Genomic DNA, 25,387 nt, shown 5'->3' with positions numbered 1-25,387 from the left:
TGCATCATCTACGCGTGCATGAATTTCCGTCGAAAAGCGACCGCGATCTTGACGATGCAAACGCGCTCCCCGCCGCTCCTCCTTGCAAGCGCAGCGAGACCATTTGTCTCCAAACACTTAGCCTGTTCTGCTCGCCTTAGGGGATCTCCTCGGCAGGCGTGCTACCCTGCTCGAGAGGACACTGACCAGAAGGCGTTGCCGCGCGCTCCACACCCTGGTCATTGTGTCGAGGCAGGGCTCCATAAACAGTCTTGATAGCTCGTCCGAGGCTCCCTTTCCCGCTGCTGCGACGTCCGTGCGAGTCGGGGAGTGAGATGTTTTAACGCTAGGACGCAACGCTAGGCCCTGTTCATAGACACTCGGCAGTCGGGCGTGTAGATTAGTCCTCGCGCCCAGGAAGTGCTGTGCGCAGAATGAATCTCCCAATTCTCGTCCTACGGTCCGCGTGTGGGGAGTAAAGGGGTTCCGGAACGAGAATGGGGCTATATTCGCAAAGATGAATATGTTTTGCTAAACCCTTCCTCCCTTCTATAGAAATAAAAGGGACGCATAAAGCGGCCTCAACAATCTTGGTTTGGGCTCAGCTGGAAGAGGAAAAAAACGCAGGAAGGATTACGCCGGGAATTATAGACGTTGCGATTCTATGTGCTTTGAGCTCCTCGCGACTTTGGAAGAAAAGTTTTTACGGCTTTCTACGCTCCGCACCGTTAACGGTGCGTGCTTCCATCTTTCTCTCTTTACCTTTTCCTCGTTAGCTAGTTGCATCTTACTTTCTTTTTATTCCCTTTTCTGTTGCGGAGGTGGCTTGCAGGCCTACGCCTTAATGTGAGGGCGTTGCGCGGTATATGTGCTGCCTATTCCACGCCAGAGACTTGGAGTAAGTGTTGGTGGAATGCTATGAAACTTTTAGCGTCGCGAAGCAAACTTTGCTCTTCGATGCGATTTGCTTAGTGCGTGGCACCTTTCTCCGGAAGAGCTTCCCGGCGTTGTTGCACGTACGAAGCCCTGTTTAAGATGCTTTTGTAAAGGACTTCTGTTTTTGGAGCCCGAAAGTGAGCAAGCCTGGTAGATTCTGCTCGGAAACATGACGCCTCTGGGACAATATTTGAGCGGAAAGCACTTCCTGCCCCCCCCCCCCCCCCCCCCCCCCCCCACACACACACACACACACACGCGCGCGTTTTTAGTGGTCGTCAGAACGCTTAGCTCTCATTGCCGAAGGAGGTTGGCAGGTTTCTCTGCGTAACGTTCACCGGCAGAAGTAATGCGAAATGTATTTTGAAAATGCCTGCGGTTTCGTATCATAGGTAAATTGGTAAATTAGTTTTTTAGGAAAGGAAATGGCGCAGTATTTGTCTCACATATCTCGGCGGACACCTGAACCGTGCCGTGAGGGAAGGGAGGAAGATCAGCAGTGTCAGTTTTTTGGATCGCGCCGCACTGCATTGTGCACAACTACTTGCCTTGATCACCACTGTTCGTCATGCGACGGGCTCACCATGAACCGAAACTATGGCAGCATCTGGAATATTCACTGATATACATCCATCCTCTTTTCACATGTCGTCCGGTCTTGCATATGCATTTTTTTCTCTGTACCTTCAGGGAGTGCAACCATGTGCCGCACGACCTGGTCGAAGGAAACCTGGACTTGGGGACGGAACTCATGGGTGAGTGAAAGGTCGCAGTTTTAGCGCCTCGTGAGGGTCATAAAGTGGTCATATGCGGAGTCCTGAAACCGCCAGCATGAACTAGAAAGGTATATTGATCATGCTCTGCATCTTCGATACCTACTGAACACGGCAAAGTTTAAAAACCCGCTACTCGGTGGTTACTGAGACGTGTGGCGTAACTACGGCGATGCAATCCGCCATATAATTGAATGTTGCGGAAAGTAATCTAAATGATTAGTGAATACCAGCGGTTTTATGGAATAATTTTTAGGGTTTTTTTTTTAACCAGCGAGTACAGTTGGCGCATAGAAGAAAGAAAAACGGATCAAGGCAAGCACAAAAAGTCTGTATTCCACTGGTTAAGTGTGAGCCAAGCCTACAGGTTGCTTCGCAGCGCGTGCGGTGTCCTGCGAACTCGACTACATTGGCCAACGGGAGTCGGTGTCACTCCCTTTACTTTCATGGCGAATTGTTTTTGAATATTTGGCGTAGCCCAGAAAACGTTATTCGCTGAAGTGACCACTATGTCAAAGACTGTGAAACACCCTATAAAACGGCTAATGTCGCTTACACTGTTATCGTACCAGGTGCTGCCATTTGAGGCAATAATATTTTAGTATTTTTAGTAGTTAAGTCGCTTTCGTAATCTGTATTTCCCGGTTCTTCGTGTTGATCCGTTCATGCATCTTTTTCTGCGCCCTTTCAAAGATCCAGACTGACATTCTGGACAAAAGAAAGTTTGATCGCAAAACCGGTTCGGAACGCAATTTTTTCATTTAATGTAAGCTTTCACTATAATAATCAACGTATCCAGAGATCACCCGGCGGCAGTCGCGTTTCTTTTTCTATTAACGTTTTTGATATTGTCAAAAGCGTTCCGAATTCGTTTACTATGGAAGTCTTAACTTTTCGATGCGATTGATGGAAAGGCTTTAAAATAGAGATTTTGCAAGATATTAGAAGAAAGACCTATTACCTTCAAGATTTCCATAAGAATATCTTACAATGCTTCAGTTATCAAAATTTTCCTCCGAGAATGTTGGACATGAAAAGCGAAGTGTATGAGTGCGTGGCTGTCAGTATGCCGACACATCAGCACTCGGTCCTTTCTGTTTCGCGCAGCATTCGACCCTCCGGCCATGATCACGTTCAAGGACCCGCTCTCGATGAAGCCTCCACTGAACGGCAGCAACGGCACCATCTTGGGACTGGCGTCTCAGCCCAAGGGTCGAGTCCCGTCGCCGTCCTAAGCAGCTCCCTCTGGCTGCCAAGCCAGAACCAGTGCAGGCCGCCGATTCGACGTGCCCGTGAGCCGATAACGGCGCGTCGCATCCCTTCTACACCTGCCCGGTCGAAGACGAGTTGTTCGTTCCACCCAGTCTCGTCAGGAAAGGGAGCGGATGACTGTGGAATGACGAGAAAAGACTTGTGCGGCGCTGAGGTCGTTTTCGCCCCCGTTCTCAACGCGCTTCACGTGCTCAACGTGGAAGAAGTGCGAAGTCGTGGAGTAGGGCGGAACAGCGCTTTCGAACGCGGCTACATGAACACCAATGTGTGCGTCGGAACGCAACGCTGCTCGGCCGCGCCGGAATTGGATCCACTTCCTCCCCATCGGAACTTTACTTCGCTGTTAATAGCAGCGCTGGACATTTCGCCGGCCAGACTATGCGGACGAAATGTGATGTTTTTTTTTTTTTGGAAGAGAGTAAAGATGGAGACATCAACACAGTGTGCTTGCAGGGTACACGTTATCCGTCGATGGCAGTGGAGGTAACGCAAGTTTGCATAGCAGGATCTTAAGATGTCCATACCGTCGAGACTTGACTCACACCGCTGTGAAAACAGCGGGTAATTTAAAAGAAATCGCACCGCCGCGACTTTCGAGAAAAATAAACTGACTGTGAGTGTAGTATACGACGACCCGCGCCTTTAAGCAACGGTTTCCGGCCAGTTGATTTGTTTGCGAACTTTTCGCTTCGCTGTATCGCTCAAGATCGACTCTGACTATTCCGGTGTACAGAAAGGCGGTGCGTCTCAACGCAATCCACGAAGGCGTTCGCTTCCTCCAATATGTCCTTTATTTATTGCCTGAAATCTTGGTTAGTCGAGGTTTCGCACATCATGCGCCATCTGTCGCGAATTTACCCTTTTTGCGAGCAAGTCCTCCTTCAGGTGTCTAACCTGGCTGCGAGCTTGTGTACTGTTTCGTGCTTTAGCGCCTTGCCAAAGCTTGTGCAAGCTCAAGCTTCTCTGACGAAAACAAAACTGTTATAAATCATGCGTCAGCTTCCCTAAATGTCCTCTGCATAAAGCAGCCAGAATCGACATCGGGAAATAAATGTGTGAAGTAAATGAACTAAAAGGGCGCTGGAGATAATTGCCTCTTGCAGTTGGAATGCACTGCTGGTGTGCGATACAATGCAATTGTACCCTAGCTAAATAAAACGACGATTATTTGGTGTTCTTTAAGTTGCTTCCCACTAATGACACAGATCAGATATATTCTTGCTAAAATCGAATAAGCAGCCCTTAACGATAACGTCACATTTCACAGAACTACGTTTTGTCATCATTTTACGTGAGCTGCAAAATTCTTGAAAGCTAGAAATGCCCATGCAGTAAAGGCGTATAGCGGATTCATTCGGTACGGCTGGCAGTAGCCAGTGCTTTCAATACAACTGAGAGAAGTCTGACCGTTTCTCAGATATATGTGCGGAGTCCAGAAGTCATCAGTCGGAACCCGTGAGCTGACCATTTTGTAATGATATGTCGGTAGAAAATTGCAAGAGTTACAAAAGAAAACAACACGCTCATCTCGAAGGTTGCCACGGAAGTTGACGTAACAAAAGTAAAGCTAGCAGATGGTGCCGCTGCAGTTTACTTTTAGTGTATTATAGTGTACACGATGGTCCATCGCCGAGGGTTTCTTGGAATTATCCTGTCTTTGCTCCCCTTTCAAGACATGATGCTGTACACGTCCAGGAAAAGAAGCTTATCCTTTTTATCGCGAGAAGCAGTTTATTTTCGTCACCAGCGCGCTTCCTATACCCGCGAGAGCCTTTTTATCGCTGCCTCTACTCAACTCGCCGTTCATTTCTTGTGTCTCCCTTGTCGTTGTTTTCTCCGAGTGGTGGTTGTTAAATACCGGCCTACTCTACTTGGACACAGCAGGAATATAACGTCCGGTGCTGGTCGACGCTGCCAAGGAGACAAGAAAGACATCTCGAAGCAGATGACTCAGAGCATGCTTACGCCGAGCGCACTGACGTGCACGTGTCACGTGACTATCGGCGGGAGCAGAGGCAGGCAGCGGGGAAGGAAAGACAGTTGGACTTGTACATACCCAGCGAGCGTCGAGCCTGGCAAAGGACAGTGGTGGTGTGGTGCGTGCCTGAGTGTGACTGTGTGCGTTCATCTGTGCGAGTGTGTGTGCGTGTGTTCGTGCGTGCGTCTACCCGTGCACGTGCGTGTGCGTGTTTCCTGTCTGTGGGACCAAATCCTGAAGGAGAGAATCTACTGCCGTTGCCAAGCGAGCCGATGGTTTCGTCGTTGAATGGATGATTCGATTGTTTTACAATAAACCGGTCATCTGCTGCTCTCTCATTATCCAAGCTGACTCACTTCCATACTACCATACAAGCAAAAAAACAGAAAAAATTCAAGTTCCTCCTGAACATTTTGCTTCTATTTTTCTTTTTCAGCAGCCTAAACTTGAATATACTATGGTAGAATTTCTGTCCTAAACATCTCTTTAGCAGTTTATATTTTGGGCCTCGCTACTCTGTGGCGAACAGACATCCTAACTCCTCAAAAAATGTAGGCTTCGTGACGTTGGAATTTGGCTTCCTATGCCGTGTGCTGTGTGATGTCAGCGCACGTTAAACAACCTCACGTGTTCTAAATGAATCCGGAGCCCTCCATAACGCTGTCGTTCGCTGTCTGTGTGCCGCTTTAGGACGTTAAGTTCCATTAGTCGATAGAGATTATCGCCTAAGCTAGGAGCTCCTCCAACGTGGGTTCACTTTTTCGTCTGCATGCACTAGTCCGGCCGGGCTCTAGTCGGGCTGAAGACATTCTTTTTCATAACAGAAACAACAACGCATTATCTTTTGCGCTCTCGCAAGGTATTATCAATCAGCTATACGTAAATAAAACCTCACTGCTCCTTCGTTATCCATTTAACAGAAGGAATCGAAGGCAGTTTCTATTTTTTTTATTAGCGCCATTCACATTTGAAGCTGATAATACCTGTCTTTTTTTTTAGTTTACTTAAGACCTACACTATGTAGCGTTATTTGAAGAAAGCGGGAATCGAAAATGCCGAGCCAATGGGGGAAAAAAAATAAGACGAGGACACAGTGCATTAAATATGTTATACAATTTTTACTGACCAATGTGCATGTTGCTTACATGAGCTTGTTGAAAGAACAGTCAAATCTGCTTAATGTTTCGGCTTACTAACGCAATCTTATCGGCAAAAAAAAAAATGCAACGCTCCGAGAAAGTGAATGCAGATTTATGAAAAGTCTGATAACGAGAACATGCTTTTTTTCTAAAGCGCTCTTTCGTAACTCGCAACTTTTCGCCGGTTTTTAACTCCTAATCCAGTTTGAGTAACGTCCCTGGGATGGGCGGCCTTCTATCGGAAAAACATGGGCAAGCGATTGTAACGGCCAAAAACGCGACTGCAATACCACGATACTTGCTGCTGTATCAAAACTGAACTCTTCATGACTGCAGTTTTGTTTTGGTTGCCAGCGGTTATGTCGCGTAAGAATCAATAAAGAGCCATCATTGAAGAACGAAACAGGAAAATGCAAATGCGTCGCGTTCTATTGATTCTATGCTGGCGGGAAGCGCGTTTGCTTGCATGCAGCGTGAGACTTAAAATGTGCCAATAGAACATTAGCTGCCATTTTTTTTAACATCCTTGCAGCGAAGATACTTTCAAGAGGCATTATACTGCGCTAAGGACGTCTACACTCATTATACTGGGATTTTCAAATTATTCAATATAAATTTTTCTTTCAAATCTGGGAAAGATTCTTCAGTGCAGTCTCTACAGGTTGATTATATAGTCTGGCGCGCGTTATTTAGATGACAGACTCTAAAGAAACACACGTAAAATTAACTAATACTAACAAACTGACTTTCTTATTTTTGGTTTTAGGGTGCATACTTGTAATGGGAAGTTGAAGGCCGCCTAAATTCAAGACGAGTAAAGTTTTCGAAATTTCATAATCCGCGTAGTGGTTCCAGGTATCAAACGTCTGAACGACAAAATAAAAAGCGCTTTTGAAAGCTATTCAAGTTGGCGTTTCCGTGTTGCCATGAGTAAAATGGTTTCGCTTGCATCAGATATCGACGCAGTTTGTGTCTTTTACTAAGTAGAAGACTTTGACGTGAGCACGCTCTAGGACACCATTTTAGCAATTTGCAATGCGGCAAAGCTAACTAAGCGTGCCATCTAAAACTTTTTTCCATGCTTGATATTCTGAGGTACGATGCCGATTCAGAAATTCTGCAAAATGAGCTCGCCTTCGATGTTGGCGGCCATTAATTTCTCAATACAATGTAGCGCCATGAAACCAAACATAAAATGTTCATTAGTTAGTTTCACATAATTATTCCTCTTATTGCTCTCCACCGCTCCAGTAATCGCTACCTTGTCGTACAACCCACCTACACTGAACGAACCGGCATACCCTTCACGGCTTTTCAAAGAAATTCTTCATTCAATAGTTTGATTTACGTTGCACATTGAACGTGGTTTGCAAAGCAGTTTAATATTTATAAGGGTCTGTTCAGAGAATGAAGAAGCATCGATATCATTGAAGCTCTTGCAGTTCCTTTATCATTCCTGCACTTTTCTATTACTACTTTGAAGATCGCCTCAGCGACTGAGTGGTATAACTATCCCTTGTATACAAAAACATCGAACGCATAACAAGGACTTGCAGTTGCTACACGTACAAACGCTATCGAAGGAAGGAATTAGCTGTGCATGCTCTTGGAGAGATAATTTCATACCTGAGAGAGAGTTGCATAAAGTGGACCAGATAAAATGGTTAGAAAAGATAATAAATTTTTCGTTATGAGAACTGAGCAGCGTTGATGACGAATTGCGAGTTTTTCGAACTTCTGTGTATTATGACGTCAACTCATGTGTCGTTTCTTTATCATTTTATAAATTCTTTGAAGTTTATTGAGCTTCTCAGAGGTATAAATACACCCAAAATGCGAAAACATGAAACGCTTAATAAAAAATATACTTGCTAAGGCTCACATTTCTCATGGTCGAAGGATAAAATTAGCAGTTCAAGTGCTTGAAGAGATCCTTCTATAGATGAGATGCAAATATAAAAAAGGCAAAAAACTGCTCACAATAAGTCACAAACTCTTCATCATAAATACTGGGTTCCTGCCACGAAAAACATTAATTGAAACACTTTCTATTCTTCTGGGGGTACGAGTGTCCAAAGAAATAAATTCTTCAAAACTAACCTAAAAAGAGCTACAACGCTTGCGAGCAGAGCAGCTTTGAGCTCTTTGTAGTTGAAAAGACCAAAATAAGAACAAAAACGGCGCTTACGCAAACATATAGAAGTTACATTCCAGAATCATGAATGCGCGGACTTCATGTCACCTCTGTCGGAGTCCACTTTCGAGGTATTCTGTTTGTCCAGAGCCAAATTCTCGAGTGAACAAGGAAGCAATGCCCAGAAATTCGCGGTGTACGTTTCTTCCTTTTTACTTTTGTTTTGGGTGCAACTCCGTTGACCATGAACAAAGGAATCTCCGGTCGAGACAACCCTTTGTCTCCCTCTCTCCGATTCCGAGAGAGAAATACGAAAAAAAGCGTCAACGAACCTCCTTGTTCTCGTCCTCATCTTCGTTCACCGTCTCTTGTTCTACTACTACTGTACCACTCTTATTTCTCGCCGGGCGACTGTAGTGCAGCTGTTTCTCCTCCGATGTCTCAGGTCCCGATCTGCTTCCTCCCACGCGCCGCTGAACAAGGTGACGCCTGCTGCGAGCGGGCGCCGCAAACACGAAGAGCCCGGTCGATCGTGTCCTCCGAAAACAGACACCGATGCTGATTCAAACACTCTCGAGAGGAATCTTCCCCCGCTTTTAGACACACAGAGCAAGACGACGGGCCCAGCAATAAATGCTCGGACGGCGCGCAAGGAGCCCGAACCGCGCCAGCGAACAAAACAAAGGTATTAAAGAACATGCTGAGGACGTACAGAAGGACGCTGCGGAAGGAGTATCGTGCCAGAATGAATGCGAAAAGAAAAAGAGAGCGAGCGAGATCTCCGTGTCTGGCATCCATTGTGACAGCGCGCTCGCGAGCGCTTGGGTGTTCTGGGTCGTTGTTGCGTTGTTTCCTTGTATATATACACTTCGCTTTCTTTTTTTTTCTCTTTGGTCGCGAGCGGAAGAAAGCAGGCACGCCCTAATAAGAGACGCCGGAGCGTCGGCTAAAGTGGCTTCATTGCTGGGTTGATTCCGAAAGGAACGTTGCTGGAAACAAAAGCGTCCCGTGCGCCCCTTCTCCGCAGGCACACGGGGCGACGACGCCGGCTGCCCGCGCTTTTTATTATTTTGTGCCGAGGTGAGTGTAAACATAAGATCATGGACGCTGACGTTTTGGTAAGAGCGCGGCATGGCGCTGCCTCTTCTCGCTTGTGGCACCCAAAGGCACGCACCCGGGCATCGCTTGCCGCTCTTTGGGGACCCAATTGTAACCGACCGATATCCGGCTCGAATACCGTCCGAAATAGCGGGAAGGAGACGCAGAAGCGAAGAAGGGTGGGCGGGGAGAGGGTCGAGAAATAAAGGGAAGCGGCGACAGCGCACCCTATACCGACTGCTGACGCGGCGAAGCTGTGAGCAGTCGGATGTTTTACGGATCAGTGATTGCTTTACCAGGGCGTAGGTGATTTACTTTGCTCCCGATTTTTCCTTCGCTTGGTTGGATTTCGTTTTTGTTTTTTGTTTTTTTTTGTATATCGGTGAAAACGCCCCGGCGCGTACTGTACAACGAGGCCAAGTTTTCGACTCTTCCGTTTGCTCCACCGGCCGGCTGCTTTTCTTTACACGCGCGTTTGTCGGTGTTCCAGGGATCGAAGTGTTGACGGCAGCATATCTATACTGTTTCAACTAAAAGCTTTCGTGCCGAACAGATATCGCTCTTGACTTTCTTTTACAACACACACACGTATGGACACTCGTGCACACGCGCGCGCACAGGTACAGTCAGGCCGGAATGAAACGCGAGCAGAGCATGTCAAGAAAACAAAATATTTTACCTGCCTACTTTCAGCTGAAGTGTACAACTAGCCTAATTCATGTGTCTGGGTAAAGGGCCTACTGAAATGCATAATCGAAAACAGGTTGTAAAGGAATATCTCGCTGCAAAGCAGAAATGTATGACATATGCGTGTTCGCGTTTCATTCCGGCCTGACTGTACATATGTCCAGGAAGTAGCAATGTGAAAGGGAAAACAGTAACAGCATTCAACGAATGAAAGACCGCATGCATGAGTTGTTCTGTACGAGCGATGTTTCAGAATTCAGTACATCGCGCACTGAGCATGCTTCAGAATTCAGTACACCGGAAGTAGCTGCAGAATTTACTCTCGCGAGAGAACACTGTTCACTTTCATGACGCTTCTACGTCCGCATATCCGCACAAGCACCTGTACACAATCAAATACCCGTACCACGTGCTCACAAGAAATGGCTATAAATAGTTAACGACATAATTTTGTTATCTGGTGCTAAGCTCAAGACTTATTTTCATTCTATGCACGTCATGATAACAATAACGCAAGGAAGACAGTCAAACATATGACCTCATTATAAGCAGGGCTCATGAACAAAAAACTCGTAAATGTTGCTGTAATGTAATATTAAAATTATCTTGCCATCTTGACATTACCGTCTGCAGTTAACAATACGAAAAAAGTAACATAAAACAGCTTGTATGCACACTGCCCGAGAATACCTGTCAGAATCGCCGGTAAAAATGGAGTCATTTTCATTTAAAATGCAGTAGAGGATTCTCACCTCACTGAAAGTTATAAATAATTGATTTTCTACTCGATAGAAAGCTCAATATTGATAAAAAAAATTTACGTGCCTTTCGGCACGATCAATGAGTACCAGAGTAAGAATTAGGAGGTAGGCAATGGTAGTAAGGCATACATTTGGGCATGTGGCACAGCGGGAATGGCACTGAAAGTTGTGGCAGTAAGCGATCGAGGGAAAATAGTTTTTGTATGTCGTCAAATTTACAATACATCACTGAATTTTTCTCCTGGAGATGTACAGGTGTTTGTCGATGGGCACTGCAGACTCGGTGTACACGACCAACATCGAACAAAGTACAACGATTGCTCAGACAATCTAAGTCGGGGTGGCGAACATGAAAAGAATAGAACCATGACTTACGGGACAGGTTACAATACAGTCAAATTACAAATTGCCTGTGAGGAAACCTAGTTTGAACATTATGAAATACCAAACAGTACGCTTTATGTTGCAAGGACTTAGAAATTGAAGGAATACCACTGTGACTTACGTTACCGGTTACAACACAGTCTAATTGCAAAGTGCCTGTGATGAAATCTGGTTTGAATATTATGAAATACCAAACAGTACGCTTTATGTAGCAAGGACCTAACGGAGCCTGAAGTATGCATTTTGTCGGGCAGCTGTCTCTTCCTTTCTGCGTATTTAGTGAAGGCATTGAGACTTTTGAAAGCTTGGGCCGTTTGAACAAATCCATAAAAAATGCTGTGCTCAAGTTCAATACTTACTCTTGCTGCAATCATTCTTGCGTTATTGTCTGACCACTCTCAAGGCGCGCCACGCAATATGTTAGAGGGATTTCTTCATAATAAACCGGCAATGTAAGTACATAAGCTTCACATTTTAAACCAAGATACCATGTTTTAGGTACCTGAGTGCCAACCATAAAATACTCTATGGCGCAGAATGAACGAACTGTTTTACTTTATCAGATGCGGTGAACAGGACCAAGGTGAAGTCATTTAACAAAGCAATCAGTACTAGAAGTCCCGCAGACGTTGCATTCGAAATGTAGAACAGGATTTTTTGTAAGCTTGTAATTGCACCTACAACGGGAGTGAAAATAGAGCAGGACTTGAAGCCGGTAATCGTGCCAAGACGCGATGAAATCCTGCGGTGAAGGCACGCGGCATGTAAAGAATAGGAAAATTTCAATTTGTGACAGCGTAAACTTTGACAAGAGGAGGAGGGAAAGCATTTGTGCGCTGATAACAGTTTCGACTTGCCTTCGGTTATATTGCGCAGTATAAGGTGAGTGAACAAATCATTATTTTGATTAGTATGTAAGAAATTTTTTTTTTTACAACAAATAGGAACGTAATTGATTCCTGTAGAGATACGGCATAAATATTTGCTTACGACCACAGTATTTAGATAGAATGCAGAAATGCTCGGATTCATAGGCGGTATCGACAATAGCCTTACTAATGAATATAATATGGGAAAGAATGAGCGTTTTCCAAGATGATATGAGATAAGACATCAAATATATTTTTCACGATCTAGTGTTCGCTCGTCAATAGTGGCGTTTCGTGTGAACTTACATAAAGACGAAAGAGGCAATTTATTTTTAGAATGCCGTTTGTCGTTAGTGGTTGGTGCAATTCAGTTAAGCTAGGGTCTTTTAAAACCTTCCGGCGTTCCCCTGTTCGATGTCAATGTTTTCTCTCATCTCAGCTTTGCCGTCCTTCTGTCATTAGTAATAATTTGCCCACTGACAAAGTTTGTACCACGTGTTCAAGGCCAAAGGTCCACATTTCTTCAGCACACGCAAGTTAGAGAAACAGAAGGGTGGAAATATAAAGTACAGCAAACAGAACATATTGATACCCAGTTAATAGACATGAATAGACATGAGATCAGATTTATTCGATCCACATGTGAAGCTGGAGGAAGTAAGGTCGCGGACTGGGAAATGCTGAGGTCAGCATTGCATACGAGTCAAATTAAAAACCACCACGTTCACAAATAAAACGCGAACACATCGCAGAAAAGATCGCTCGTAAAATCGAGCGTGTAATCTCAATAGATAGCAATCCAGTTTTTTGAAGGTCAGTGCTTATTAAGAGAAGGCGGCGTAAAAAAAGCCTACCTCGACTTCGATGGTAGATAAAAACTGCACCCATTAGTTTTGTTCCTTTCGAATATACCTTGAAGCTTTTGAACTAAGGACTGTTGTAGAACGACGGTATTTAAAACAATCTTTTCGTAGATGTCTCTGAAGAGCTTTTTTGATCAGGTTAACGCGCTACAAAGGGAATTAGTCGAGACAGAAAGGGGTACACACCTCCATAAAATCGTACAACTAACTAGCCTCAATTGCTGCCTCGCTTGCTCTCAAGAGCTATTATTTTCTCTTTTCCCAAAAGACGCGTGGACGACCACCTTTCTTGCACTCTGCAATTTGTTTGTGTGCTTTTGTTTCAACTCTGAGTCGTTACTTTGACTCTTAAAGTGAACACCGCACCCAGCGGCTCTCTTTAGTTTCAACACTGTAGGCGCACCATAAAAGGGAGAGCCAGCGACGCTTCCGAAAGTTCGTTCCAATTACTGTTGCCTCAAAGTTGAAGCAAACTGCCCCAATTTCTCTCTTTTGCGGCATTTTATTCTGTAATTTATTCCCTGGTGCTTAATAGAACCGGCCTATTTAAAATAATCTCCCGAAACGACACGTGGCCAATGAGGGACGCCGCAGTGCAGCACTCCGCGCCAATTTCGTCCATCTGGGGTTCTTTAGATTGCGTTGACATCGCACCGAACACAGTCATCTTTGCGTTTGACTTGCATCGTAATGCTGCCAACATGACCGGGACTCGGTCCCGCGACCTCCGGCTTGCCAGCTAAACTCCATAACATCTCAGCCACACTGGCGGGTGGCTGAGTTTTCGTCTTAGAATTTTGTACATGCTTGTGAGTAGCTTCTTGTGGCGAATATATCTGGATGCGTTTCTTTACTTTCATATTGAGAGCATGTGTCTCCTAAATGATGCGTAGTGTCTTTGCAACTATTTTGAGTTTTTAATAGCCGCTAAGGACTCCATGTACACGTGGGATTGTCTTATAGACGGTCAGCTTTTATAGACTCCATCGCATCACGGATAGCGTATATAACTTAATCACAAGCTGATACGGGTGGTCGGAGGCGTATTCCCGATGTGTGGTTAATTCACAATGTGTAGGACTTATAGTCGCCGTTCTTCCACCCTTTTATGCGACCGATGCATCCGTATAAGTTGTACGCGTACTTGGACATATTGTGCAGTAGCAGGCCAGGGCCATAAGAAAGTGTTAACTAAAGTTAACACCTCTCCACCTCTCAACCTCTCCACCTTTTCCTCTCATTAAAATTCCTTTCTCTCTCTCTCTGGACTTATATCAACGACCATACAAATCGTGGACTTCGCTTTGCGATGAAGCTTGGTTGTCTTGTTCGTGATACTGTCGCATATGCCCACGGAGGAGGGTCTATCATTTTCGGTGATTGCGCTGTCACCTCGCAGTACACAGCTGCGATGGGAGTAAGATACTTTCTCTTGAGATCTCTTGTTGCCTCTTGCTGTTCAATAAGTTCAGTCACTGTGTTCAACTGCGCATATTCCTGAAGAAACGGGATGGCTTGAGGTTTTCGCAAGGCCGTGATGGTGCGCAGTGTGCTTCTATTTATTGTTTCCTGCACCGCCCACTGTATTCTAATGTTCTGTTTTATAACTGAATCAATGCTTTCGTTCGCGCTCTTCTTTTTACCTTTGTTTTTGCAAATGACCCACCTATGATAATGCCCAACAGGTGGTGCAGGTATTTTTAATAAATGAAATAAATAGATAAAAATGTGTTGAAGAGAAATAATATTCACGTTTTTTGTCCACCGCGTCCTTCGACGATGGTAGGGCGGGACGCTGTGCATGGTTAGGAAAGAAAAAGATTGCTGCGTGATCAGTAAACTCCTCTTATGTCAAATGTAGGCCAAACCGGATGCTTCTGACATGTTATTTAATCTGCCGCGCCTTTTCCATAGCTCTAAAAGTTTTCCAGAAGTATCTGTTTGTATCTTTTCTTGTTCTCAAACTACTCCATCAGTCAGTCCACCTGTTTTGTGCTATAGTTGCTTTTCATGGCGGCGTGCCTGAGCTGTCAGCTGGCTGACCGCTATCTTTCTGTCAATTTCCTCAGAGCTCCTAGTAGTCTGTATCTCCTCTTGTTTTCTACGTGCCCTTAGTTGTGGAAGGTGGAGGTCGGGAGTTGGCTCATCTTCGTTTACTGTTGTACTGAAGGTGTGACCCTTGATAACCTCTTGCAATGTTGACACAGTCGTATATGGGTATGCGTTTTCGGTCCGAGTATCCTGCCGAACACCATCCCAATGCGTTAGGGAGACTTTTATTCAGATTTTTCATTGTGTCTCACTGAAAGTTGTGTTTGTGGAAATGTGGTCGCTACCCCATGCATCTAATTCTGCCTCCCATTCCCATGCACCAGGGCACTTTCATCACGTCAGATCTGAAATGTGCATTCGCGTGGCAGGCAGCGCTACGATCCCGGGTCGATTTAGCGGTCTGAACTCAATGTCTTTCAATACAGTGCAAATTCGATCTGCTCTTTTCGAGTCATGGTCGTATCCCCAAATAGTGTGCGGACCGTTAACGTCGCTGCCTCTTAGTGCAGGCGTTCAGGGATATGTTAGACGGCTGTGTTAAGGCGGAAGCCTTTAATGCCTCATCGTTGTAAGCAGGAGTTGTCGACAGAAATGTCACACTTTTCAATTCGTCGAAATGGTCATGACGTCAAAGTGCGCGAATTTAGAACGGGGCCAATTGTACTTTGGCTAGTAACCATGCAACCACTTAAAGAGATCGTATAGTGATGCTCCAAGTAAGTGGAAATGAGTTTAATTAATTGCTTAATCACCCAATTGGCCTAATTAACCTTTCTAATGAGGCCAGATGAATAAATAAAACCGAATAGGAAATTGGTTGAGTTCGGGAATCGAACCCCGGTCACCGGAGTGCGATACGAGCATGCTAAGTTTTGCTAACCACTCCGCCATGCCATCTCGATGGTTTGAATGAACAAAGGCGCGTCTAGTGAATACGATGTCTTTGTTCACTCCCATCTTCCTCCCTTCCCGTTACAGCGAGGTTCAGGTGTCCACCGAGGTATTCGAGGCAGATACCATTCCTTTCCTCAAAAACCAATTTACCGACGAGCAAGGCGTAGAACAGAACGGGCGATGGCGTTCTGTGGACTCCCTGGCAGCGTTGCAAGACGCTGTCGCGTTTCACTAACACATCAGTGACACAAGCAGCAACACCGCGCATAAGGCTTTCGCCTCACCGCACTTTAGGTCAACAAAGTGCCCCCCTGAATTTTTTAACCCAACCGAGATTTGAGACCATGTTTTTAGTTTTTTTTTTTTTTTGGGGGGGGGGGGGGCTAGTATCAGTGGTGTTTTTATTGAAAAAACACTACTCCAGACGTACCAACCCTCAGCAAGAATCTCGTCTTGTGCAAGCGCAGCAATAATCTTGTCTTGTGCACGAGGGCACCGCGCAAGAACACTATGCTATCGCCGGAGTCGATCACGCCTCGTGTTAAATTGCAAGCGCTCTCGCACTGTGCATTGTATATCATAGTCTCAATCAACTTCCATCTGCGACGCGAACAGGTCATATCAGCTTAACCTCGATCAGACCTTCACCTGCGTTTAATATCATCGCCACACGTGCTGAGGACCCAACAATGCAAACCATGAGCCAGTCGGGCTAAACACATGCTTTTGCACGTTTACTCGGTTTTAACTTTTTTTCGTACGTGTTAATACAGCAACGACTTTCTGCTGGGATGTTGCGCCACTTGCCCAAACCGATTGGAGTTTGAGGAATTTTGCCCTTAATATATGTATCAGGTTTTACTGGCGTTTTCTGTGCGTGCTATCTTTCGTTTATCAGGGGCGGAATGGAACTGGTACTAAATATATCGTGTCATGGTACACAACCGACTATGTCTTGTATCAAAAACACGCATGAGTGCAGCTTGCCCTGCTATAAATTTGTTGTATGTTCTCCAACCTTATTGGAGAGGCCTCGACAGTACCATTGCGTAATCTCTTGCTTAATGTAGCGGCGGTTTCTACTCATGATATACATTGCTTTGAATAAGGCGTGTGAGTTGCGCAAGGGTAACCCTTACTGTAGGGTTAGAAGCAGGTTTAATTTTCGGCACAAGCGCAAAGCTTGGCTCGGCAGTGCATGGAGTTTTGGGATCTTGCCGATGTGATCTTGCCTGCCGCCGGTCTGCTATGCGCTCTTTCTTCTGGTGCTGCTGTTCAATTTGTGCTGTCAACATTGCAATGTTGTTGTCTATGTCGTTCTGTTGGCTTGTGCAGTTCCTAATTCTGGAGACTCATCGGTGACGCACGCCGGCTTCATCTGCTTTTTGCTCCGCTCAGCCGTGAGCGCTGAAGCATAAGACGACCATATATAAAACTTAAGATGCGCATATTCCATTCGTGACTCCACGTCTTCTGTCGTCTCATCGTAGAACTGTTACAACAGAATAGCAAACCCGTCCTGCACTGTAAACGGCATCGTTGAGTTCCGTCGCCCTTCCCATGCTCACGAAGCTTACGTTTTTTTTTTTATTCTAACACTCTGAAGGAGCAATATCGTGGACATTTGACTTGCATATCACGCATTTTTATTTCGGCTCGCCTGTTTCGGTTATAGAGTCTGGGAATTGGCTCCATTAGGACAAAATTTTTGCAGATGTCCCTCGCCGTATCATATATATACGCGAGAACATGACTGCATGCTGTCATATGCGCTATCAGGATCAATATCGTAGAAAAGCAAGCTTCTCATCCCATATGAATAGAGATGAAATGCTATTTGAAGTGCCAGTTCTTTATAACGTGTAGTCACGTTCTGGAGTATAGATATGCTGCTTGGGGAAATTATAATTTTATGGAAGTTAGCGCCTGTGCTCTTAGTGTCTGCTGCCTTATCTTTCGTCTTTTGCTGAGTTACAATTTTTTTCTTGAAACATCCAACATCAAGTCCAGCAAGGCGCGCATCAGAACTCAAAGTTTTTGTTATTTTTTTATTTCATGCTTTATTCATCTGTTTACGGCGAAGAATATGTTGTATTCTCAACACTACAAATTGGAGTAATAAACACGAGAGGAGGTATGCTTTGCTCCCGCAACACGCACCTGGTTACAATTATATTCGCACTGGCCGATTAGCTACGCTTGTCGCATGCCGATTTGCACGTATGAAAAGGACAGACACGCTTCCAGGGCCTGTGCTAGTTCGGTCATTTTTACTTCCAACTTCACCATGTAGGTGACGCTGCATACGTTTACAATTTGCAGACACGCGAATGCGCCCCGTTGGGACTTCTTTCTAAATCCGGGCCATATATCCTGCACGTGGTCTCGTTCCTTCCTGAAAAAACGCCATACATTCGCCGACGACGGTAAATCTCCACGACCGCGCCGCTGTTGCAACACGAGTGGAACGAGCACAGAAGCTCCACTAAGCGAGCCATGGCTCTTCTGAAGGCCAGATCAGCCAGTCACGTGATCGACTTTCTCTGGAAGGCGTTAGGTGCTAAGGTTCCACACAAGCACGCGTGGAAGTACTTAGTTCAGGTTGTAGGCAGGCGGCATATTAATGGCCGTTTTTGCGCTTCACAGGCCCTCGGCAACCATAGGAACTTTCTGGATTATTCTAAAGCGCTCTTTTCTGTCTCGATTTTCTTCTTACATGATTTCATTCCTGCCAAGAATGAAGTAAATTAAAATTAATAACAAAGAAAAACTTCCAGAAAGAATTTTAGGTAACTGAAGAAAGAAAAAAAGGCGAGATAACAACGTCCTGAACGATGCGGCCAGCAGAGCGAAGCAGCTCTCCAGGAAGTTCGTGCCATCCGGAATGAAACAAGTTACTGAGAAAGGAGCCGGGCACTCACTACTAGCGCGCGAAAGGAGCAACCTGAGAGAAAGTGCTTGGGAGAGGGTTGAGGGAGGAAAGAAGGAGTCTAGAGAGATGGAGAGGAGGGCGAAGAGGGTGGTCGGAAGCACTTTTCCACGTCCGCGGTGCACCACAATGGCCGGGGGAGCACATTAGCCGCAAGAGCCGAACGCGGCCGACACGAAAATGCAACTCCTCCCTCCGGTCTTGCCGCTCGAATGCGTGGATACGAGTGACTTGCTCCGGCTATGGGGGGAGCGCGTGGAAATGTGAGTTGGGTACTCGTTCCTTCTACTTCTGATGGTCCTGTTTCCTTTATTTTGTGGCTGATTCCGCTTCTTTTGGACGGCGAGGTTAGCTTTTTGGTTTTCTGTTCCTATTAGGTGCCATTCAACCAGTGCTGTCAGGTGAAGCTGCACGGAATAAAAAGGAGGAGGCAGACTGACGTATCGAGCGCAAGGATAGAGTTGGGTTACCCGCGGACGTCTACGAGCGAGACGGGAAAGGGAGGCATTGAGACTCGTGCTTGGCAAGAAAGCGCGCTGCTTGAAGTCAGCTTATATTGTCACGGGTCGTTCAGACGACGCGGGTCGTGGGGACGCTAGAGACCACAGGAGAGCAGGCGCCAGGGACGGTCCAAGCGGTCGCGGCCGGGCTCACGAGCGATTTCCCACCGAGCCTCTTCCTCTTTGCCGGCGATCGGCTCCCCGCTGGTTGAAGATGACGTTAAGTGGAAAATAACACACATGACAATATTAGTGGATTCCTCAGGGGCCTTTTCCTTTTCTCATGGCACCTTAAAGCTTGCAGTTATATAGATTTGTTTCGCGGAGACCGAATCGTTCGTGCATAATGACGGAATCATCATGTGACAAGAATCAGTAACGCCATTACCCGGTCATGTGAGCGAAATGTGTGACGATCCATTGCCAACTTCTGCCTGATCAATGCATCATCCAGACTCATTGTTCATGCTCTGTTTTTGACATCAATGAGTTATGTGACCAATTTAATGGTTCCTAAGACGCACTAAACACATTATACATATGCATGTATCACGCACGAATTTGCACAGGCATGCTGCATAAAAGCGGGTACTTCGCAAAGCTATTTCAATCATTACAATTATTTATTATAATCTCCTTGACTCCAAGGGCTCTAATTATCTCCCTTGTACAGTTAATCTGACAGCAGGATTTATTGGGGCAACCTCTATGGCTCGAAATTTCAAACCAATAAGCTCGTCTGTCTTTCAAACATGGAATTCATTGCAATGTTGCCAGAACTTCACATGACTTGGCCAGCATGTAGCACTAGTAAGCTTTCCACGTGTAAAAAAAAAAAAGTCTGTAAAAGATTACATCGTGTATGCCGCACAACGATACGTAAAGAATAAATGGCGGAAGCCCTATACGCGTTCTAGCATCATGCAAGCTTTACACAAGATCTGTTGAGTCTCTGAGTTTTGGCCTGAGGGATAATCAGCAAATATTTATTGTAAAAGGTGTATTTGCCTCACTATTTGTACAGGTGCTTAAAACGCACTGAATACTGTTCTAATTTTGGTGCACTGCTGCCATTAGTGTTGAATTATGCCCCAAGAGAAATCCTTCCACAGTTGGCCTGCCAGTGTATTGAAAGCATCAGCTGACAAGGACCGGGGCCCGTAAGGAAGGTGCTCATTCACAAAGAAGTGTTCTCTCTGAAGGTGTTTGGAGTTGTCGCTAGCTATACTCTGCCGCAGTTCATCCTATCCGTGGTACTGTGACAAACTGGAAACTCAGTGAGAGTACAGCCCAAAATAGCAATAATCGGTTTAGGGTTATACAGCTGCGCACATGACTTTGCGGCGTTAGTAAAAATTAAACAAACCCATGAAACGCCATTTATTTTGGCGTTGCGAAGAAAGCCTCGAAAATACATTACGAAGAAACCTGCAGCTAAACGCCTGTATGAAAATAGGGGCTGAAATTCAAAACGTTGCTAGGCCTGAGCGGTCACCATCTGTGGCTATTCAACGCTTCAAAACGAATGCACGAAAACATCCACAGCAAGCATCGGTGCTTTTGCTGTGGTGTTCCGAAAAAGCTGTCCACAAAGCAAATACAAGAATAGCGGGTCGCGCACGTCCCGTATAGAGCGAGAAATGATAACAGGTTTCTTTAGTCTGCGTCGCTGGTGAGGCCAGAAAAGATTATATACACTCTTAGAAAAAAGGGTGTGAGAAAGGGGTAAAAAGGGCATAGCATGGACTTTTACACCCTTTAGAGGGCCCTAGGAATAACTTTACACCCGTTAAAAACGCTCCCGATCACTTACCCCCTTTTAGAAAGCTTGCACCCTACTTACACTCTCTACCAGTGTTGATAACTACGCGTCCGTTCATGCCCCTAAAACAGCGGGAAGGCTATAGTTTGCTCGTGTGCCATGACGGGGCGCTCGTGCAGCATTTTGTGCGGAGTGCGTCTTCATAGAGTTATCGTTTGTGTTCCTCGTTCTCCTGTCTTGTCCCATTCATGCTTTTCTGCAATGAACCAACTGGGCCACAAGAACGTTCTACTTCATAGAGGGACGACGAAGAACGTATATAATGGTCGATTTTGATTGTGTGGCAAATACATCAAGTAAAAAGATTAAGCTGAGCAGTCTATGCTGAAAACGGATTGCAAATCCTTAGAGCTCTTTTTCTTATAGGCTATTTCTAGTACGACAAAAAATATTCGATGCTTTAATATGACATGATGCGACGATAAACTCCTACGTTCAGGTTCTATGCGCATTTAATCTGTGTCCATTATCAAGAAAATGCAATATTTACACCTCGCGCTCAGCTGCACGTAACAACAAGATCGGCGGGTCTTGATTTAGTGTGATAATTACACTTACATAATAAGCTCACGTTTGTCTGTAGGACATTCGTGGTTTACGTATTGCATCAGTCGATGTTGCGAGTGCTTAAATAACCTAAACGCAGTTCGCACTTGACAACTTTGCTGTTAGGAGGACGGGGGCGGGGGTAAGCCTACGGTAATATTTTACATAGGAACAGAAGAAAAACTAATGATTTTTGGGAAGCAAGTTGATTCCTCGGCCACTTTATCCTCCTCCCTAGCACTGCAAGTTTTTTATTTATTTCTCCACTAAATCTGAAAAGTTCTTTTGAATACTATGTGCCAGGAGAAAAACAGAGAGCAGAAATACTGCTTGTCATTAATTATTGCGTGATCAATGAATGAATGCTCAAACTTTGTTACATGTCATATTTCTCATGGCACACTCGCAAACAAATTTCCGTAGAAAGGGCTGTGTACGAAAGAGGGAAAGGAAGGCGCCTTCGGCCACGTATGACTGCAGCAAGTAGTCCGAATAGTTTTTTGTCGCGAGTCCACTACTCCGCATTTATAAACGACCAAAGGGGGCAAGAGCGCTTCGCTCGAAAACCGGTGAAGCTCGCGGAAGGGCGCGCATTCGTCATTTAACCTGGTTTCCGTGTCTGCTGAATATATCATGATAAGAGCCTTCTGCATGGGCGTGGCTCGCTGTCCAGTGCAATAGTCCCCTCGAAGTCAATGTTGCGGTCACAAACCTCACTCACAGTGTCCGCCACTGCGCTTCGTTCCCTGTTCATTTGTTTGACATCCTTTTGTTCAGCGAAGTTTTTGGTCTCGCCATGGCTGTAATCTCGCCGATGTACGATGCCGATCGCGCCGCCGCAGAAGGCACTTACTTGAGTCATCAGCCACACGCGGCGCAATGTAAACCACTCCCAAGAAACTCTTCCCCCCTGTTACATCCACGGTTTACGTTCAGTGACCCGGCGGATGACTAGCAGAATGCTTAAAAATGCAAGCTACAACTCGCCCACAGTCGCACGTGGTGAAAAAACCGAGTAGGTTCCGAAACGTGTTTTTTTTTTTTTTGGTTGGCGTTCTCTCCAACTTAATTATGAACAAAGGGTCTAGACCATAAGCTCTTTTAAGATCACTTCGTCCATCTCCCATTGCCTAAACCACTATCGAAGAGGCTGCTTGCTTCTTTGGTCTCGTTTCTTTTTTTTTTTTTTACTCATGGAGTGTCCTGGAGGTTTGAAATGCTGCATCCAGTCCACCCTCGCCCCCTACTCTTCCTCCCCTCTCCAAGCCCTCTAGATATTCCCGTGAGGGTTTTCTTGCGTTCCCCGACGCGGAAGCACTTGCACAAAAGATCAGTCAGGTGCGGCCAGGTGTCGACCAGCGCTGCCGGCACCATGGCGTCCGCCACGCTTCCAAAGAAATGTGTCGGGAATAGAAAAAAAAAAGCACGGAATGAAGCGGGAAGCGCAAAGAAAAAAAAGACCCCAGCAACGAAGGATATCTACCCTGAGCCGACGGCGTAGCTTTCTGCTGCCCCTGCCGAAAACTGCGACATCTTAATGACCTCAACTATCAAACATAGGATGAGCTCTCCCCAAAAACATGGAAACGAAGGCTTAGCGGCGCCACTCCAGAGGCCAATGCCTTGCCGGACGTCTAAACGCGAAGACCGACCTTCCAATTCTATGTGTACAGTTTTATTGTAATTTTTCTGTGACCCCAATGAGGAACGAACGAATATTTCAAAGCACGCTGTCGTTAGAGAATAGTACAGGAGCGAAAGAGACGCGGACGCTCAGCTTTCTAGAGCTTTTTAGTTTCGCAGCCCTGATAACCGCTTGGGAAATAATAACTCCGTTCTCTCCAGTCTCCGTGCGATTGCCTTGCTGTCTGTGCAAAATGCTGACTCCCTGTTCGCACGAGTACAGTCAACGGTTTGAAGTTATCCCGCATTACGAGCTTTCCGACTGACTTGATACTGCAAGCGCAAGTGAGTGCGAATGCTAGATACATGTGTAAAAGCTGCAATAAATAAACGTTGTAAAACTTATCTTTATCAAGTATGTTAATAAAAAATTTCAATACGTTCAGATAAGCGCACATATCCATGTTTGTCCCATAACCTGTGGATCATCCTTTGTACCATCTCTTCATGCACCTTTTTTCGATTATGTATGTATGTTTACAAAAAGCTTCATAAACTAGTACCTACATGTTTAAAACAGATTGGCTTGATTTGCTCTCCTGCGATAACTACAATGTGACATTTGCATTGTTTTGGTAACTGGGACACCCTCTTGGCCGTTATTTAATAATGGCGCTTGGAGGAAGTACACCAATGAACATCTGAAATTCATGAAATTTCAAATTTCATGAATTTCAGATGCTTTATGAAATTTGAAACCATGAAATTTCCCCAGGAGTGCGCCGATGAGGACGACTGCACTTATACTCTTGTTTACATCGCTGCGTACGAACAGCTACTGCTCGTTTTCATGAAATAAAACGCTATCTGCGCTTTAGTTCTATTAAACAATCTCTTCTCTTTTGTACTGGTTGTACCCGTGCTTGTTTAGGGAGTGCGAGAATCTGTGGGGAGCGCCGATGTGATCGCTCGCCTGAAAAAAAAATGACAGCCGGGTTGTTGCCATCGCGTAGGATCGGCACTTCTCGCTAATTGTCCCTGCTTCTTCTGAAGTGAGCAGTACTCTGTTTTAAACTACTTTATCCAGAAGTATGTTTGGTGATCGTTCGCGTTAACTGAAATGGCCTAACTAGGTATCCACAAGCTAGCGTCGGCGACGACTGCTCCTGCTCGGCTGTCTGGATCACATCGGCGCTTCCCGTTCATGATATGTGCGCCCTGCGATGTAAGCACTGGTGGACTTCAGGTCACTGCTGTCGTAACTACACTCGCGGACCATTTGCATTTGGTTGTGAATTCGCTATTCACAACCGCCGCAGTCACAGACCGAACCCTGCGGACTAGCTAGGCCTAGTTGTCGCGAAAGGGAAGAGTCGTCGACTGAAATTTCGCCAGCGCTTATCGTTGGTGAGTGTTCACTTGTGCAAATTTGAAATATAGCCGTTCATTTCGCTCATTTCTAACACGGATAAAGTAGAAGCGCGAATATATTTCACACCGTCGCCTCATCAGGGTGTTTTCGCTCAGCCGCCGACCAGCCGAGAACACGAAGGCTGACTGTCCGCCGATCGAATTCGTCGGTGTCATTGGCGTAAGGAACTTTTCCCACCACAATCATATTATAGTGCATTAGATAGTTCACTATAATCACACGCTGCTGTTGACCATGACAGTGTCGTTGTCCGACTAGTGTGACTGCCGCCGGCGTCTTCGTTGTGCTCTTAAAACAAGCTGAGGCTTATTCGAATGCGTTTGGAAAGTGTCATACAGCACCGTGGGGGTCCGTCGAGTCCGAATGGCATTCCAAGTCACGAATGCCATTCGACTAGGATCTCATTCTAACGTATCCGTGTAGCACAGGTAAAATTCACCACGATAATCAATTATATTTCAGTTGGAACCATTTTAATTGTAATCGGTTTGCTATTTTCTGTAAGGTGTACAAGACTGATTTATAACCGACCTGTGTCATCTGTGTCCTCATTTTCTGAGTAAGGAATGCGGTTTGTATCACTGTTCACAGTTTTCCTATGTACGAAAGAGGTGGGGGAAAAGGGTAAAAAAAAATATTTTTTGTATTCATCTGTCTTTCCTCGGCTGTTCTGGGGGGAAACGGAAACGGTAGAGGTGAAATACCAAGAAAGCAGA

General features: G+C 45.5%; 1 protein-coding gene across 2 annotated transcripts in view; it reads left to right on the top strand.

The window, feature by feature from the left end:
• Positions 1 to 5,263, top strand: part of LOC149342786 (synaptogenesis protein syg-2-like) — a 318,879-nt gene extending 313,616 nt beyond the window's left edge. For both annotated transcript variants that reach the window (XM_089545245.1, XM_089545244.1), the window contains 2 exons: positions 1,606 to 1,670; positions 2,796 to 5,263. In XM_089545245.1, coding sequence (XP_089401371.1) covers positions 1,606 to 1,670; positions 2,796 to 2,816 — 86 coding nt within the window. In that variant the 3' untranslated portion in view covers positions 2,817 to 5,263. The remainder of the gene's footprint in view (positions 1 to 1,605; positions 1,671 to 2,795) is intronic.
• Positions 5,264 to 25,387: the final 20,124 nt, after the last annotated feature.

This window comes from Amblyomma mixtum, chromosome 5, assembly GCF_055824585.1.
Source record: "Amblyomma mixtum isolate Tamu chromosome 5, ASM5582458v1, whole genome shotgun sequence".
NCBI lineage: Eukaryota > Metazoa > Arthropoda > Arachnida > Ixodida > Ixodidae > Amblyomma > Amblyomma mixtum.
This window is presented reverse-complemented; position numbering and strand designations above follow the sequence as displayed.